A 16,349-nucleotide genomic window follows, 5' to 3' on the forward strand; every position below is an offset into this window, starting at 1 on the left:
ATGACGCGGCATCATGAACCAACGCTGCGGCGATTGGATGAGGCCGCCGCCATACCTGAAGCTGCCATGAAGTTGCGGTGGAGCTTGAAAGTGACCAGCGGTTCTTTCAGCTTCCTCAGGAAGTCTTTGAGGACGCCGCAAACCACGTGGATGTCCGAAACGTCACTCAGTTGGAGCTGCGTTTTACCACCCATGAAGCGATCGCGCAACTCTTTGACTTGACGCTCGCCGCCAGGTACTCTGTAGAGGCCTCGCTGAAAGCAGAAATAAGAGTCTGGACTGACTGGAGTCCAACAGACTAACAGCGCCGAGCTCACCTCCTGTAAGCCTCTCTTTTCGATCTCTTTCACGCACTCGACGACGAGCGCAGGAATCCTGGGATGGCTCGCGGGAGCAAAACCCTCCAGTGAGACCTGATGAGCAGACAGATGAACGCAACTGCTGCCATTCCCCAATTTGCGGCAAAACCTTTGAAAGATTCCAACCATGTGCGCTGCAGTTGTAGATGCGCTGGGGGCACAAGTCTCGCTACATTTCTGTTTGCATTCTGGATGAGAAACAATACGACAGCCTCTGCACTTGAGTGCCATCTTGCCAAAGCGGATCCTCTTGCCGCAAGGCAAACACATCTCAGGCCGGATCACCTGGCGGAGGAGGGCGAGAGGCAGGTTGTGAAGGTGGAGCAAGTTGAACTTTTTAAATAGGAAACCAGAGGAGTCTCGCACCGTTTTAGAGAGAAAGTCGTGCTTGGGACATGTTTCCATCTGCACTTGAGCTGCATTGGGATCACTCGGAAACCCGACAGACGTTTGATCTGCACAATGACAACCAATGATGAAAACAATGAAGTGGACCCGATTCATGGCCTTCCACAGCCAAGGGGTCATCGTGCAAGGTCATGAAACTTTCTGCCCACCAACCTCTGCCACTGTCAGGAAGAGCAGATTCCAGTGTGGGCTCTTCAGGTCTCTCCTGGGTGATTTTGGCCACCGTGTGAACAGGACCCCCAGTTTCGGGGGTCATCACTAATTCCTGCACGATGGTCTCCACCTCCTGAGATGAAAACAAGTCAAAACCTTCCCATTCAGATTCTGACAACTCGAGACCGTCCGAAGCTTCTCAGTCATTGGAAAGACTGATGAGGTTTTTTTTTCACATATCGCAGAATGCGCTTTAAAATTTCTCACCTTCTCCACAGTTTTCTGCTCCAGCATCTCAGGAGAAACATTCCCACTTTGCCCTGGCTTTCCGAGCGCAGCAGAAATCGTCACACCCATCGACGAACGCTACAGAACCAGCAGAATATCAACTTTGGAAGCACAAGAATGTCCACACGCTAGCGCCCGAGGCGCAGTGATTCCCAACGGCTATGCCACAGGAAATGATTTCACTTCAGTGTGGGAGAAAATTATTTTATGGGCTACAATGATTTGCTCATCTGTCTACGCAAGCCATGGCGGATTGTGCCCCGAAGTAACTTTGTGGTCAATTACAAAGGTCCAAATTTCAAATGCTTCAGCATTTGGCATTTTAGGCTTTGCACTTTATTAGCATACCATTCCCTTGCCCAGTGATACTCTGGTAGCAGCGCTGCAAAATTGCTGCACTGCAGTCGGGAACAGGAAACAAACATCTTAGCCAGGCAGAAAAATCAGTCAATTGGCGAGCCATGGGCAAGGGAAGAGCGCAAAGCCAAGGAGGTGTCAAATTCTGCAGACATCACAACTGTGCAAATGACACGTGAGACACATAGGAAAAACGGAAGCCAAGAGTGACTTGTGGGACACCCATATAACATCTGTGTTGGGGTGTGTGCCGTGAGCTTTTTCTAATGCAGAAAAAAAAGTGTCTTGAATCATAAGGTTCAGAAAAACCTTACCCTCCTCTCTCGTGCTCGAGACCTCAGAGGTTTCAGCAACGTTGTGTCCAGGTCCTGAAAGCAACCAAAGCTCAAAGTGAACAACCTTCACTTCTCTCTGGGGAACAATGACCTCACCATGTCATCATCTGTCCGATCGTAGCTGATGTCCGAGTGTGAGAAGAAGGACGATTCGTCGATGGCAGACAACCTGAAGCACGGACAGTTCGGTTGATGCAACGGCCGGAGGCTGGGAACGACGCTCGTCCTTTCTGCTGACTTTTACCGTTTGCTGCTGCGGTGCAAAGTCTTATTTGCACCTTTGTGATCAAACGTGGCCAAAAGGGATTTCTGCTCCTCGTTCAAACATGCGCTGGATTTGCTGTCCTGAACCAAGACGTCGCACATGAGCTGCATCTGCCTTTGCTGTCCACAAAAAATACAGGACGGCTGTGAAGCTAGCATTCCAGCTGCTGGAGACGGCTCGCCGTGGCTGTGTTGCGGACTCACCAGATACTGATAATCGCCTTCCATCTTGTAACGTTTCCTCATCTCCACATCAAGCTGGTTGCGGGCATGCTTGAGTTTGACCTCCAAAGCAGCTTTGGCCACGTCCGACTTAACCAGGAGCTCCTTGTACTTCTTCAGCTCCATCTCTGCGTGCAGCCATTGCTTTCTGACGGTCTCAAAGTTTTTCACCACCTCAATGAACTCTGGGAACCAACAAAGGATCAGCGTCACCATCACGGAAGCCGTTTTTGTTTGTTTGATGTGGTCATTTTCAGTCTCACCAAGTTCAGTATTCATTGCCTTTTCCTCCATTGTAATTCGTTTGATGCAGAAAGCCAGCAGCTCCTCCATGATAAATTGAGACTCTCCCATCCCTCTGCAACATGGCGCACACTCTTTTTGTCAAGGTGCTGTCCTTCTTTTTTTTTGCACCTTTTTCTTCCTGAGCTGGTTCAGGATGCATGGTTTAAATTTAGGGGGAGAAAACCTGTTCTTTTTTGGGAGGTGAAATCTTTTGAACTTTTGTGTTTTTTTTAATTCATGTTCAAATGAAGGAAATGAAATTATTTTCATTTTAACATCAGTTGTGTTCCGTTCTACGTTTGCAGACTCATCAACACGTATCAAATAAAGTGGTACACATGACAAAGGTACACAGGCCAAAAATGCATGGCAACCACTCCTCTGGAGGGCAGGCAGAGCGAACATGTTGGGTGCAAAGAAAGAAACGCGATGGGTCAATAACGTCACACAAACTGTACGGAAAAATAGTGAAGGAAAATGTGAAGAACCAAGCTTAAAACAGTCATCCTTTTGCTTGAAAAATGAAGTGCTCACCGTGTCTTCATGGGGAACAAACTAAGAGCCTCCGCTCAACTTTTGCAGAACACACGATCGTTGATACTTGCTTGCGTCATTTGAACGAAACGCTGCACCTCCACTTGACGATGAGAACTGTTGCAAGACAAACAAAATTCTCAGAAACAACTCACATTTTGCAGGCGAAGGAAGTGAAGCGGGTTTTGGTTCGCACGCGGCTTTCCCGGTGCGAACTCGCTGTCACGTCGCCGTGGCAGTGACGTAATTTACGCAGGTGGACCAAGTTGACATTTATTTAGCGAGTAATTTGAAAAAGCTCACCGTCTATCTTTTGAAAAGCAAAACAACTAAGAGTCATGCATTTGATAAAACGTGGAATCGATGTTTTGACTGGCAAATACGTTCGAACGCACTTGTAGACTAAATGCTACAAACAGCATTTTCCCATCATGCAATAAGGTTTTGACCTGCGCGTTTGTGAGTAAAAATAAATAAATACCCGCCACAGTTCCTCCTTGTAGGTTCTCAGTAAAAACTACACAAAAACTTGTCTTCGACGCCCGTCACGAGTGGGCCTAAAAAACATGCACAATACAAAATACAAAATGACTATTCTGCAATGGCGGCGAATGTCCACTTGGAGGAGCCATTTGTCAGGATGATTACGTCGAGGCACACGTCACATCTGAGGATGCTGGGACTCGGAACTTGACGACGACGACGAGGAGGAGGAGGTGGTGGAGGAAGAGGGAGGGAAAGATGACAGCAGCCGCAGAAGAGTACCGACTCCCAAACACGCACAAGCCATCAGCTGATAGCTAACTGCTACGTGCACGCACACGCTCATTTGTACGTACTGCTGGAAGGTGGCTCTTAAGTACAGTAGGTGACAAATCATATGCACAGCAGCTTTGTACGAATTGCTGCCGACCGCCTTGACGGAAGGAAGCTAACACGCACGCGCGCGCGCACACACACGATGCACTGTCCCAGGTTTCCTCTTGGACGATGAGTAATGCGAACGTGTGTTTGTGTATGCGTGCGCGCGCACGCATGTGCCCGTATGCGCGTTCACCTGTGTGCAATTGAATGTCATGTCATCTGTAGCATGTTGATGGAGTTACCATAGAAACACTTGTACCAAATCTTCTGGACTTATTGGTTGTTTTACTGTAAACGGAAGCTAAACCCCAACATGTTTAAAGCAACAACACAATATATGTTTCTTCATAATATACCGTTCCACCAAAATGGTGCCATTTACATCCGTCCCCAGGCAACTATATGAAAATACATCTTTGAGATGCTGAAATTTGTTCAGAGACCGCAAAACCAGCCACAACTTTAACAAGTGCTGCACATCAATAGTCAATTAAAATAGAACAAAAAGCCTTTTATTGTTACTGTATGGTCCAAATGCAAGGTTCTGAAAACATAAAAAGACAACAAAAAATGAAGTGATAATAACAAGCACATAGGCTACCTGCAGTTGAGCCTGAGTCCAGTTCCATGCCAGCGGAAAGAAGCTTCACGCAGATGCACCTTACACTCGTCATCTTGCTCAAGATGTTGAATCTTCCAACATTGTATTGCGTGTTTGCGGTCTCCAGGTACAAATGTGATCTCTGACTTACAACGAGCAAAACTCCAGTAAGAGATGTCCAAACGAGTTCCAGGAGGGCGGGCCAAAGGTCAGGCGGCAGACGCCATGGGCACCGTGCAAACTGTCGATGACGAGCTGAGAGCCAAACTGATCGGCGTCCAGTTAGAACTTCAGCATGAGAAGAGCAAGGTGGAGTCCTCAACAGACACGGCGTGTGTGCGTGTCAAGTCGTCCTTGATGTAGATGAGACGTGTCTGTGATGTCAGGTTAGCCGTCTGGAGAGGGAGAGGAGTCAGGAACTGCAGGAGGAGCACCACCGCGCCACCGTCGCCATGACGGAACTCAAAAGCAAACTCCACGAGGAGAAGCAGAAAGAGTTAGCCGTCACCAGGGAGTCGTTGCTACGGCAGCATGAGATGGAGCTGATGAGAGTGATCAAAATCAAGGATGGGGAAATCCAACGGCTGAACGGTTTGGTCCTAACCCTGAGGGACAGCTCCATGGATAAGGTTTGTACTCGTCGCCAGTAACGGACATACTAGGAGCATCACTGTCATCTGCGGTCTGATCCAGTGTGCCTTGTTGACGTTCATCAGGTGAGGAGCGCTTTGCTGGCAGAGGTGGAGGAGACACGGAAGACTTGGGAGACCGAGCGATCTCGCCTCCAGCAGGAGCTTCAGGAGCAACGTGGAGCAAAGAGGAGCGCAGAAGAAGCTCTGGCAGTGGCCCACCAGGCCTGCCAATCCCGAGTAGCCGAGCTCCGATCCGCTCATCACCAGCACCAGGAGGAACTGAGCAGAACCAAGCGAGACTGCGAAAGGGAGATCCGTCGACTGGTAGGCCTGATTTCCACATCGGACGTGTCGTGTCCATCTGAGGGCTACGCCTGGCGGGGCTGCGTCTTGCTTTTAGGATATTCCAACTCTTTTGTTTGCTTTTGCCACAATGCTGGCAAAAAAAAAACTCAGTGTGCCCGACGAAGCGCAACTTGTTTGTATGTCCAGATGGACGAGATCAAACTGAAGGACAGAGCGGTTAGTGTTTTGGATAAAGCCCTGGGGCTGCAGGCTGGCCACGCCCACCGTCTTCAGCTGCAGACTCAGGCTGCCGAGCAGCAAATCGCAGCCCTGAGGGATGCCCAAAGGGCGGGTCTTAACTACCCTGGAAATGTTGGTAACACCACCACTAACAATCCTCTTCTTATCATAAACCCCACCTCCGCTTGTGCCCGCCGGTCTCACCAAAACTGTGTGATCACGACCTCATCCCGCATCTCCAGCATGCACATTCAGTCGCGTCAGGATCAAAAACAATCATTGTTGTCCCGCAATTCTGTGCCGTCGTCATCGCTCACTGCGATAATTTCCTCCGAAAAAAATGAAGGGGCATTTGTCTGCATGTGTGCGTTAAAGTCTCAGGAGGACCGAGACACGCGAAGGTTTCAACTGAAAATCGCTGAGCTCAGCGCAGTCATCAGGAAGCTGGAGGATCGAAACGCCCTGCTGTCTGAAGAACGCAACGAACTGGTAATTTATTAGCGACATTTATTCTGCATGGACAAAAGTTTCTGGTGGAGCCATACTGAAGGCTAATTTAGCACAAAAACGTAAGCTACATATTGAGTGAGCAACCTTCGGGGGGGGGGGTACACGAAGAGTAAAATTTCTTCAGTCCGTGGACATGGACCGGTTAATTTTGGTCGTAGCCTGATTTGTTTGTGAACAGCTTTGTTGGTGAACCGATGGTCCCGCTGCTTGTACGGTGTTCTGCGTCTTTCACATCCTGTGCGTTGTGTTTCCTGTTCGGTGGGACGTGCAGCTGAAGCGTCTGAGAGAAACAGAGAGTCAGTTTCTTCCTCTTCTGGACAAAAACAAACGTCTGAGCAGGAAGAACGAGGAGCTGTCACTCATGCTGTGTCGCCTTGAAAACAAACTGCGCTTCGTCACGCAGGAGAACATGGAGATGGCAACCATGGTAACTCTTGAGCCGTCCTGTAACGTGAAAAGCTGACATCTGATCACAGAAAAGTTGCGTTTGTCGCCATCCACAGAGAAGGCCAAGTTCGCTCAACGACCTGGACCGCAGCAACTCTGGTGGTTACCATGGTTACAGCCAGGAGGACAGTGAAATGGAGTTTCTGCGGCTTCAAGTTCTGGAGCAGCAGCACATCATAGATGACTTGTCCAAGGTTCTTCTACGACTTGATATAAAGCACCACAATTATTGACACATTGGCGCTGTCTGGCTATAAACTTTTGATAACCCAATTTCGGAAAATATGCCGTTTTTTTTTTTTTTTTTTAAATGGTTGGAACCGCAACGACAGTGACACTAACATCTTACTGGCGCGCGACTTTCCCTGATGAATATTGTAAAATATTCGCCACCGACACTTTCACAGTATATCCAAATGTTTTTCAGGCTCTGGAAACGGGAGGTTACGTCAAAAATGTCATTGTGAGTTCTGTTGCGTCGCAACAATGTTGACACAGAAACATGCGAACAATCTCCAACCGCAAGTATTTCTGTCAACAGGAAAGAGATTTATTATTACGATACAGACGCCAAGAATCACTTAGGAGGAAACGAACGGTGAAGTCCTGCAGGGTGAGTCAACTTTCTGCTTGTTGAGTTGTTGGGTCGCAATTTCATTTTGTTCGCCGCGCGCGAGACAACAGATGACGAGAGATTTTCGCCCGTGCACGTCTGCAGGTCATAGAAACGTTTTATGGCTACGACGAGGACGTGTCGGTGGACTCCGATGGATCGTCCTTGTCTTTTCACACTGACAAAACCCCTGACACGGAACCCGAAGAGGTACCCGCTTGTATATTACGTTTTTACAATGGCAGATAATGGAGCTTTGTCGTGAAATGTTCCTCTTCAGCCACGCGTTAAGTCTCGTGTTTCAGCCGCGTTGACAAGTCAGCGTTTTGTGTTAGAAGTGGTTCATTACCGGTCGGACTGATTCTGGCAGTAGTGTCGTGTCGCAGGTGTGTGTTCGTGAGGAGGCGGAGCTTCGATACCGCCAGTTGACGCAGGAATATCAAGCGCTGCAGCGAGCCTACGCTCTGCTAACGGAGACGAGCGGAGGAAACTATGACGCCGAGAAGGAGATTAAGGTGATGTCGCCCTTTCTTGCTACCTCCAGGTTACAGCTTCCTTTTTTTTTTTCCCCCATAGAAAGCTCAATACTAATTCCTCCTTTTCAGACCAGAGAACAACTAATGGCTGAAATCAGCCAATATCAAACCAGAGTCACTGATCTGGAGTCGGCGCTGAAACAACAAGGGCTGGTACGCTCGCATGCCCAGTCGTGCTCTGTGGGATCGTGCGTTTCACTTTGTACCAGTAGGATTATTTACGATGACCATCATCTTCTAGGATGTGGCGTGGGTGGAGGAGAAGCAGTTGTTGTATCAGAGGAACCAGCAGTTGGTAGAAAAGGTGACCCAGGGGGGAGAAAAATAAAATAAAATGCATCACAAAATCCCTGCCAGCTCCCGAAGACGATGTCGTCCATTTTTCAGGTGAGGGAGATGGAAGCGGAAGAAGTGCTTCTGAAAAACGACATCCAGGACATCAGGGACCAAAACGAACTCCTTGAGTTCCGAATTTTAGAGCTGGAGGTGATAAATAAAGACTCGAACAACAAGCTTGACACTTGATGACGTGTGACAAATGCTCCTTTGTGTTCAGGAGAGGGAGTGGCGCTCCCCTGTCATGAAATTTCACCAAGTCCATTTCCCAGACTGCCTCAGTCCATTGCAGATCTACTGCGAGGCGGAGGGCGTGGCGGTACGTAAACGCATCCCCTCCCACTGCTTTTTCCACACAAGAGCTGCAGTCAGCTTGTCCGTTTCTCCAGGACATCGTGATCAGTGATCTGATGAAGAAGTTGGACATCCTCGGCGATAACGCCGTAAGTGTATGTTGAAACTTATTCCGTATCCGCTGAACCAATTCCGTCCTCCACTCTGTGTGGACTCGTTTTGCTCAACACGTGACTTTTGTCAGGCTTGTGGGTATAAACTGACAGAGGCTTGTGCATGCCTGCTCACACGCAGAATCTCACCAATGAGGAGCAGGTGGTTGTGATTCACGCCAGGACTGTTCTCACCCTGGCTGAGAAGGTAACGTGCGCGCGCACGCACGCTCTGATCGGGTGATAGCGGCCGGCTAATGCTATCCCTTTGTCAGTGGTTGGAATCCATTGAGGTGACCAAGTCGGCGCTTCAGCAGAAGATGCTGGACATCGAAAGCGAGAAGGTAAGACATCAGCCAAGAGAAACCGCAGCGATGACCTTGAACCATGTGCGTGCTTCCGTGCGCACGGGTAGGATTTGTTCTGCAAGCAGAAGGGCTACCTGGACGAAGAGCTGGACTTCAGAAAGCGTTCCATGGATCAGGCTCACAAGGTAAGCAAGCCGCCCTCAAATCTTCCGGATGGACCGCTGACGGACGAAGATTGTCGCGCAGAGAATCCTGGAGCTGGAGGCCATGCTGTACGAGGCACTGACACAGAAGGAACAGTCCAGAACGGACGGAGAAAAGGTGAGCGACGGTCTTGTGAACGACGTGCTGACGGACGACCAGAGGGAGGGGCTGAGGAGCGCCATGGACCAATGGAAACGAGCCGTGATGTGCGAGTTGAGGGAGCGAGACGCTCAGATCCTCAAAGAGAGGATGGATCTGCTGCAAGTCACGCAACAGGTAAGAGGCGGAAACGACAGGGCGCTCCGCAGATCCTCGCTGTGCTTAGTCATCAACTTTCCATGTGTCTGTCGTAGCGGAACAAAGAATTGGACCAGATCATCGAAGCTCAGAAGCGACAAATCAAAGAATTGGAGGAGAAGTTTCTCTTTCTCTTTTTATTCTTCTCGTTGGCCTTCATTCTGTGGTCCTAACGTCCTCTGGTGAGTTCAAGTTGCATCAAATAAGCCAAGTTGACATTTGAACAGGGAACATTTGCTCTCGTTGCGTTGCTCCATTTGCTTTTTCTTGTCTGATGTGCAGTTTGTCAACTTTCTTGAAATTGAATTTTGGTCAGAGAGAAGACGTCTTCACAGCCGATGACAACTTTGGTCCGCGGGGGGTGATTGAGAGTGTCGTCAACCGGTGTCTTGCTCGAGGACACCGCAGCCGTTGGTCCGGGGAATGTTGGGGATGGATGGTCCATTTCCGCATCCTCCTTTGCTCTTGAGGAAGCTGACATTTCTTTTTTTTGCCCACACACTCCTCTGCCAGTCGACAAATCGAACCACCGGGGCAGGAACAAACAAACAAACGTGTATGCAACCAACTTAAGCGGTGAAAACATTCGGCTTTGGGTCTGGCTTTTGCCTTTTAGTATCTGGCGCCCTGTAACTGAACACTCAGTCACCCCGAGACCAGCTGACCTCAACGTCCCACAACACCTGCGTGCTGATTTCCACAGCAGGTGATGAAGGTTTCTACTGCCTTTTGTCTCAGATGTCAAAAAGAACTATTTTACCCATCTGCAGAAATATGTTGTGGACATTGTTTTAAAAGGTGCAAAATAAAGCGTGCGAGAACAGCACTCGCGAAATCTGTTTTTTTCCCTTTCTTCTAAACGTCTGCCGAGTTGAACATATTTGGAGGTTAAAATACAATGGATACTTTTTTAACAGTATTGTAGTTCTGTAAAGCGTTCCAATGAAAAGGTACCGTGGATGCGTATGGACGGCGTGGATTTGACAGGCATAGAAATCCAGTTCAGAACTTGTCCTGTTCAGAACGTCAGCATTAATGAGCGCTGATGTGAGTGCAGTGGAGCCGCAAAGTCACATGACGTCACTTCTTTGTCTCCAGACACTTTGGTTTTCTTCGTGAGGTCATGTGACAGGCGTGCTGTCATCTAGTAAAACGCGTGAGGTTAAGTGTAGTCATTTCGGGTTTAATAAATGTTTACATTTTTTGGGGGTGTCTTCCTGTGCTACTATTTTAGGGAATAGAATCAATACGAGTTCGGCACGATGATGTCTCAATCGCGTATTCAGCAATGAACTCAGCTGAGTGAAATGGCCTCGATCGGTGGCTTTTTTTTCCCCTTGACTGCTCTGCCTCCTCCCTTCGCGTTGGTTTTAGGTCAAGTGTCCCCACCACTCACCTCACTTCTCGCCTTGCAGCGGTCGTCTCGTCGTCTCGCTTTTCAGTCGCATCTCTTCTTAGTGGCGGCGAGATGTCTGAAAGAAGAATCTCCCAGGACGATGACAGCGCCTCACTGCTGTCCAAGCTGGGCTCAGACTCTCCTCGGCCTAGGATGAAATATGGAGGAATGTTCTGCAGTGTGGAAGGAGCTTTTGAAAACAAAACGCTCAACTTTGAGTTGTTCAGCCCGCAGACGCCGCGACGCCGAACGGCTCGCGCCGCAGAAGACCCACCCAAGGGAGGCTTTGCGGTGTTCCCCTCTGGACGTGTCCAGGTACGAGGAAAGGCTTGGATGTCAAACGAGACGATAAAATTGTTCACAAGGCAACAAAATCAATTGGAATGCGAAAAACATCACTTTTCTGTCAATCAATGAAACAAGCGGACAGGGTGATTCTTGGGTTTGATGTTGTGACATCAATTTCAGTGTAAATATTCTGTGAAGTCAAAACTTGATTGACTTGAATTTCATGGGGGTGTTCCAATTCGGACGGTAACGTTTGGAGACGATATTGAGTGTGTATGCCCATTTATCTGCACGTACATTTATCGCGCACTAAACCAATACATTTTCTTGTCGTCTGTTTCCAGGACAATTGCCTGATCATCAAAGGAGGAAAGATCGTCAATGATGACCATTCGTTTCATGCTGATGTTTACATCGAGGATGGAACGATCAAGTAGCTTGCCTTTATTTCAACATCTCAATGATCAACTCAAATTTTTTTTTTTTTTTTTTTAAACATCGCAGTCAAAATGTGTGATTTGTCCTGGTGTTGCGTGTTAACTTGCACGTTCTCCCATTCAGTGGTGATGAAATGATCCAATTTATTGTGTTTGAGAGGACACATTTGAAAGAGTACCTGTACACTGGTTCATGGTCGTCTTGACAGCAGCCGATCAAGAATCGGGGTCGTTTTCTGTGTCGCGCTCCTCCAGCATGTCAACTGCAGGCACGACTTGTCCGGGTGATGTGCGCTCATTTTCCCCACACAGACAAATTGGGGAGAATTTGATGGTCCCTGTAGGTGTCAGGACAGTGGAGGCCTGCGGTCACTTGGTCATCCCCGGAGGCATCGACGCCAACACCAACCTGCGCGCCTCCCAGAATGGCCTGAACCCTTCAGATGACTTCTATCAGGGGACCCGAGCAGCTCTGGCCGGTGGAACCACCATGATCAGTCAGCAAACGCCTCCGTCATTCGCACGCTTTCCCAACCGGTGGCCGCACTTCCACTCGCTTTTCTCTTAACAGTTGACCACGTGCTGGCCGAGCCGGGGACGAGCCTGCTGTTGGCGTTTGAGGAATGGCTGGACATGGCCCGCCAAAGGGCCTGCTGTGACTTTTCCTTCCACGTGGACGTCACGCGCTGGCATGATGGAGTTGGCGACGATCTGGAGATTCTTGTCAAGGATAGAGGTTGTTCTGATGGGAGGAAAAAAAAGGCACACAGTTTACCATCGTGCTGCATATGCGTTGCAGTGTGTGTAAGAGTAGGTTGTGGCCTGCTTTCAAAGCATGAATGCGATATTTACTTAAGGGTGGGAATGCTCAAGTTGTCAGTCCTGTGATTGGCAAACGATCATTTCAGGTCGGTATGCAGGTAGTGACTGATGAGAATATTTGCCTTGCAGGTGTGAACTCTTTCCTGTTTTTTATGACTTACAAGGACAGATATCAGAGTACTGATTCACAGGTACAACAGCCTCCATTTTTTTTATTGTAGGTGTGCAGCATGTGCCATTGTTATAACAACAATACTGATGTAACTCAGTGGTGCGCGTTGGACTAACTCTGCGTCCTGTTGTTTTTTTTGTTTTTTTTTTTACTCACAGCTTTATGAGGCTTTTGGTGTCCTGAGGGATTTGGGAGCAGTCGCCTTGGTCCATGCTGAGAATGGTGACATCATCGCTCAGGTAACTTGAAATAAGCTTTCCGGAACAGGTATCTTTGAAAAAGAGTTGTGTTATATTTCAGAGGCAAAAGACGGTTCTCAGTCTTGGCATCACCGGACCGGAAGGACATGTCTTCGCTCACCCTGAAGAGGTCCATTTTCATTTTTCTCGAGACAGCCAAAACAGCTCAAAAGAAAACGATCCGACGTCAACTTCTGTTTAAAGGCGCAGGCCGAGGCAGTCCACCGAGCCGTCACCATTGCAAAACAAGCAAACTGTCCACTTTATGTGACGAAGGTGATGAGCAAATCTGCCGCTGATGTGATCGCCAAGGCCAGGAAGAAAGGTGACCTGGGTTTCCTCCTTCCAAATTTGGACTGACTCACAAAAGAGTTGACAGGATTCATAAAACCTGTTGTATAAAAAGAAAAAACATTAATACTTGTCTTTGGTAAACAGCAGGCTGCACAACAAGGAGAGAAATGGAGACAGACCTTCTTAGTTGAGAAGAGAATCCGAAGGCTCTTTGGACCACTTGTGTACTTGACGATGGGCCAGCTCAGTCACATGGCTCCGGTGAATTAATCCCATTTGTCTTTGGGCAGGGATCGTGGTCTACGGGGAGCCGATCACGGCCAGTTTGGCAGTGGACGGCTCTCAGTATTGGTCCAAAGATTGGGCTACGGCGGCGGCCCTCGTTATGAGCCCACCCCTCAATCCCGATCCTTCAACTCCACACTACCTAAGTTCTCTCTTGGCGTGGTTAGTGTTGTTTGGATGACCACACTTTTCTTGCCGTGGTTAGTCAAGTGTATGTTTTTCAACATTTTTTGGTAGCGGTGACCTACAGGTGACTTCCAGTGCTCAAGCTAGCTTCTGCACAGCACAGAAAGCCGTGGGAAAAGATGACTTTACTCTCATACCAGAGGGAACCAATGGAATTGAGGAGAGGATGTCTGTGGTCTGGGACAGAATCGTGGTACGTGATACTTGGGCCAACTTGATCAAACTTTTTTTTTTTTTTTTTTTTTTTTTTGTCTATTTGGAGCAAAAATGTTTCATGAAATGTGTTGTCAATACATTTGTTGTTGTAGTGTACGGGTATGATTGACGAGAATGAGTTCGTAGCGCTGACAAGTACCAATGCTGCAAAGCTCTTCAACCTTTACCCTCGCAAAGGTAACGCCTTTGTAATCAAGTTTAACCTGTAAAAAAAACAAACAAACATTCTGTTAATGTTCTGGGTGCAATTTTGAAGAGTCTTGTTCTGTATGTACAAACAGGACGAATCGCTGTTGGTTCTGATGCTGACATTGTGGTTTGGAACCCAAAAGACACCAAAACTGTCTCTGCCAAAACACACAACTTGGTAACAAATTTTGTCTCATCATAAGTCAGGTAGTTTAGTTCCATCTAAAAGCCAACTAAATTCTGCTTCCGGCAGACAGTCGAAGTAAACATCCTTGAGGGTTTGGAGTTTCGAGGCGTTGCCTCGGTGGTGATCGCAGGTGGCCGAGTTGTTGTGGAAGATGGAAAACTCACTGTAACGGAAGGTTCCGCACGCTTCATTCCAAGGAAAGCGTTCCCTGATCAAGCATACCGCAGGATCAGAGCTCGCAGCAAGGTAACCCGACCCTGCAAGAGGAGCAACGCCACAAATGATCACTTTTGTTATATTCTAATTTATTAACCAACAGGCAAACAAACATATTGACTTGTGGTCGATTTATTTTTTCCTTAGGTAGCTGAGAATCGAGGTGTACCTCGTGGCATATACGATGGACCAGTCCACGATGTCATGACGACGAACAAATTGATGACGCCCACATGGACTAAGAAAGCAACTCCTTGTCTTCAAATCCAAACTGGGCCCCGAAATCTCCACCAATCAGGCTTCACCTTGGCCGGTAAAACAACAATTTGCTCTCACTTAACTATTAAGAAAAGTAGCTGTTTCTCTTCAAACTTTGGATTTGTGGACATCATCAGAGAGTGTTTTGTTACTCACAGGAACTCAGATCGATGACCACGTTCCTCGGCGGCCGGCTCAGAAGATTGTGGCACCACCTGGCGGACGATCAAACATTACTTCACTTTCGTAAAAACGCATTTAATGAACAGCAGTCTGGCTCCAAGTGGACAAGCATGCAGACAGTCGACAATTCCAAACAAGTGACGTTTTAACTAGCGATGAATTCTTACTCCCTTCACAATCCCCTTATCATCATTGGATGCCATCATTGTACCTAGTTGCTCCTCAGTTGTTTTATACTTAAGGCACCTAACTCTCAATTGTAGTAAACCAGTAGCAATAAAAATCCTGAGCATGAAAGCGATTTTTTCTTCTTCTACGCTGTTAAAGAAATTCTGTAATCCGTTTTTTCAGTTGGTTAGTGGGGTGATTATTTATTTGGATAAATGGGTGGACAGATAATTCAATAAATAAACACCCTCTAAGATGGACCCTCCGTTAAAATGCATCGTGAGAATGCAATAGCACGGCTTGTCCAGTGGAGGGAGCCAAATCCCGAACGCTGGAGCATGGAGCTGCAATGGCGCGGCGTCTCCACCGGAGGGCGCCGAATCCCTAGTTAGGGTAGTTCGGGTCAGTGGTTTGTTTGTATGCTCTGCGTTATCCCTGTGTTGAAATTTTAAAACGAAAATTAATTTCATCTATTCTGGAATAATGTTGTAACATTACAGAGTGTAGGGAAAGAGTAAAGCGCTGTTAATACTTATTTTAAGGCCGGATTCAGGGTTTCGCTGTTATGACGGCTGACCTTTCACTTAGTGTTGAAGAGGCCACAGGACGCAGCGCCCTCCTTGTTGGATGTCCTGCATTCTCCTCTTTTCTCCTGTCAATGTTGAACTTGGGGCTCATTGACCTTTGCAGGAGTGGATTCAGGTGACCCGGTGATTTAGCTTGAGGAGCCGCTTGACTTTAAGAGTCTGTCCGGTTTCATAGTGGAGCATGTTGATAGACCTTAACTTGGACACTTCATTCAGGTCATCGTTGCACAGCCAGGCACACATTGGACATTAGAAAAATTGCAAAACACAGCACCAAACATTTTCCTATCCCCGTTATTCACAAATCAAGTTGCATTTGCTCTGTTATGCTTAGGCCTAAGCAGTGTTTAATATAAAAATATTGCTTTCGCGCAATCTGGCGGCATGTTATGGCACCAAGCATCTATGACAAAGTGGGTGGAGGAGCTTCATTTATTTAGGCATAATTTTATCTCACCGACAAAGCAGTTTGACAGTAAATTTATAAATTCCATGTTAAGGCAAAATTATACATGAAACATTAAAATTAGCACTCAGACTGTGCAGTTTCCTCATTGAAAATACATTTATCTAGATTTATTTTAACTGGTTTTATTTCAAGAAACGAGTGGACCATGCAATGTTATTTTCAGTGAACCCACAACAGACAGAATTGTCTTTATAAAATCAGTTACCCTTTAAAAGACTGTAACCCCCCCCCCC

At 47.6% G+C, this 16,349-nt stretch overlaps 3 protein-coding genes across 6 annotated transcripts in view; 2 read left to right on the forward strand and 1 right to left on the reverse strand.

The window, feature by feature from the left end:
* LOC109526527 (rac GTPase-activating protein 1) overlaps nucleotides 1-3,910 on the reverse strand; it is a 5,079-nt gene extending 1,169 nt beyond the window's left edge. Inside the window, exons 1-13 of one of the 2 annotated variants that reach the window (XM_019887862.1) lie at nucleotides 3,798-3,910; nucleotides 3,206-3,322; nucleotides 2,650-2,744; nucleotides 2,369-2,571; nucleotides 2,145-2,284; nucleotides 1,997-2,069; nucleotides 1,880-1,933; nucleotides 1,188-1,286; nucleotides 921-1,053; nucleotides 726-814; nucleotides 486-644; nucleotides 318-413; nucleotides 56-254 (exon numbers count right to left, since the gene is read on the reverse strand). In XM_019887862.1, coding sequence (XP_019743421.1) covers nucleotides 56-254; nucleotides 318-413; nucleotides 486-644; nucleotides 726-814; nucleotides 921-1,053; nucleotides 1,188-1,286; nucleotides 1,880-1,933; nucleotides 1,997-2,069; nucleotides 2,145-2,284; nucleotides 2,369-2,571; nucleotides 2,650-2,744; nucleotides 3,206-3,216 — 1,351 coding nt within the window. In that variant the 5' untranslated portion in view covers nucleotides 3,217-3,322; nucleotides 3,798-3,910. Of the gene's footprint in view, nucleotides 1-55; nucleotides 255-317; nucleotides 414-485; nucleotides 815-920; nucleotides 1,054-1,187; nucleotides 1,287-1,879; nucleotides 1,934-1,996; nucleotides 2,070-2,144; nucleotides 2,285-2,368; nucleotides 2,572-2,649; nucleotides 2,745-3,205; nucleotides 3,455-3,797 lie in introns of those variants that run through there. The other variant, XM_019887861.1, reaches the window with a different exon arrangement.
* A 721-nt stretch (nucleotides 3,911-4,631) lies between these two features.
* On the forward strand, nucleotides 4,632-10,355 carry jakmip3 (Janus kinase and microtubule interacting protein 3). 3 transcript variants are annotated; one of them, XM_019887857.1, is made up of 22 exons: nucleotides 4,821-4,979; nucleotides 5,057-5,299; nucleotides 5,387-5,626; nucleotides 5,795-5,959; nucleotides 6,203-6,316; nucleotides 6,609-6,764; nucleotides 6,841-6,978; nucleotides 7,212-7,247; nucleotides 7,326-7,397; nucleotides 7,503-7,607; nucleotides 7,784-7,912; nucleotides 8,003-8,086; nucleotides 8,175-8,237; nucleotides 8,321-8,419; nucleotides 8,490-8,588; nucleotides 8,659-8,718; nucleotides 8,858-8,923; nucleotides 8,991-9,059; nucleotides 9,131-9,208; nucleotides 9,270-9,503; nucleotides 9,581-9,706; nucleotides 9,841-10,355. In XM_019887857.1, exons 1-21 carry the CDS (start codon nucleotides 4,845-4,847, stop codon nucleotides 9,695-9,697), a joined length of 2,502 nt encoding a protein of 833 aa, XP_019743416.1. In that variant the 5' UTR covers nucleotides 4,821-4,844; the 3' UTR covers nucleotides 9,698-9,706; nucleotides 9,841-10,355. The 3 variants fall into 3 exon arrangements, with proteins under 3 accessions (XP_019743414.1, XP_019743416.1, XP_019743415.1); XM_019887855.1 differs by having other exon boundaries at nucleotides 4,632-4,979; nucleotides 5,795-6,316; XM_019887856.1 differs by having other exon boundaries at nucleotides 5,795-6,316; nucleotides 8,659-8,712.
* A 570-nt stretch (nucleotides 10,356-10,925) lies between these two features.
* dpysl4 (dihydropyrimidinase like 4) lies at nucleotides 10,926-15,627 on the forward strand. The gene is made up of 15 exons (XM_019887783.1): nucleotides 10,926-11,325; nucleotides 11,553-11,641; nucleotides 11,958-12,142; nucleotides 12,217-12,381; nucleotides 12,597-12,658; nucleotides 12,798-12,878; nucleotides 12,940-13,008; nucleotides 13,083-13,203; nucleotides 13,463-13,619; nucleotides 13,695-13,836; nucleotides 13,952-14,036; nucleotides 14,141-14,226; nucleotides 14,302-14,481; nucleotides 14,599-14,764; nucleotides 14,868-15,627. Exons 1-15 carry the CDS (start codon nucleotides 10,993-10,995, stop codon nucleotides 14,957-14,959), a joined length of 2,013 nt encoding a protein of 670 aa, XP_019743342.1. The 5' UTR covers nucleotides 10,926-10,992; the 3' UTR covers nucleotides 14,960-15,627.
* The last annotated feature ends 722 nt before the right edge of the window (nucleotides 15,628-16,349 follow it).

Source organism: Hippocampus comes, unplaced genomic scaffold (genome assembly GCF_001891065.2).
Source record: "Hippocampus comes isolate QL1 unplaced genomic scaffold, H_comes_QL1_v1.1 scaffold416, whole genome shotgun sequence".
In the NCBI taxonomy this organism is placed as follows: Eukaryota; Metazoa; Chordata; class Actinopteri; order Syngnathiformes; family Syngnathidae; genus Hippocampus; species Hippocampus comes.

Excerpts from the sequence above, each read along its gene's own strand:
- jakmip3 (XM_019887855.1), top strand. The coding sequence starts at position 4,845 with ATGTCCAAACGAGTTCCAGGAGGGCGGGCCAAAGGTCAGGCGGCAGAC. Across the intron at positions 8,589-8,658 it reads GCGAGGCGGAGGGCGTGGCG|GACATCGTGATCAGTGATCT; the intron begins GTACGTAAACGC and ends CCGTTTCTCCAG. Across the intron at positions 9,209-9,269 it reads CCATGGATCAGGCTCACAAG|AGAATCCTGGAGCTGGAGGC; the intron begins GTAAGCAAGCCG and ends ATTGTCGCGCAG.
- dpysl4 (XM_019887783.1), top strand. The coding sequence starts at position 10,993 with ATGTCTGAAAGAAGAATCTCCCAGGACGATGACAGCGCCTCACTGCTG. Across the intron at positions 13,204-13,462 it reads CGCCAAGGCCAGGAAGAAAG|GGATCGTGGTCTACGGGGAG; the intron begins GTGACCTGGGTT and ends GTCTTTGGGCAG. Across the intron at positions 14,037-14,140 it reads CAACCTTTACCCTCGCAAAG|GACGAATCGCTGTTGGTTCT; the intron begins GTAACGCCTTTG and ends ATGTACAAACAG.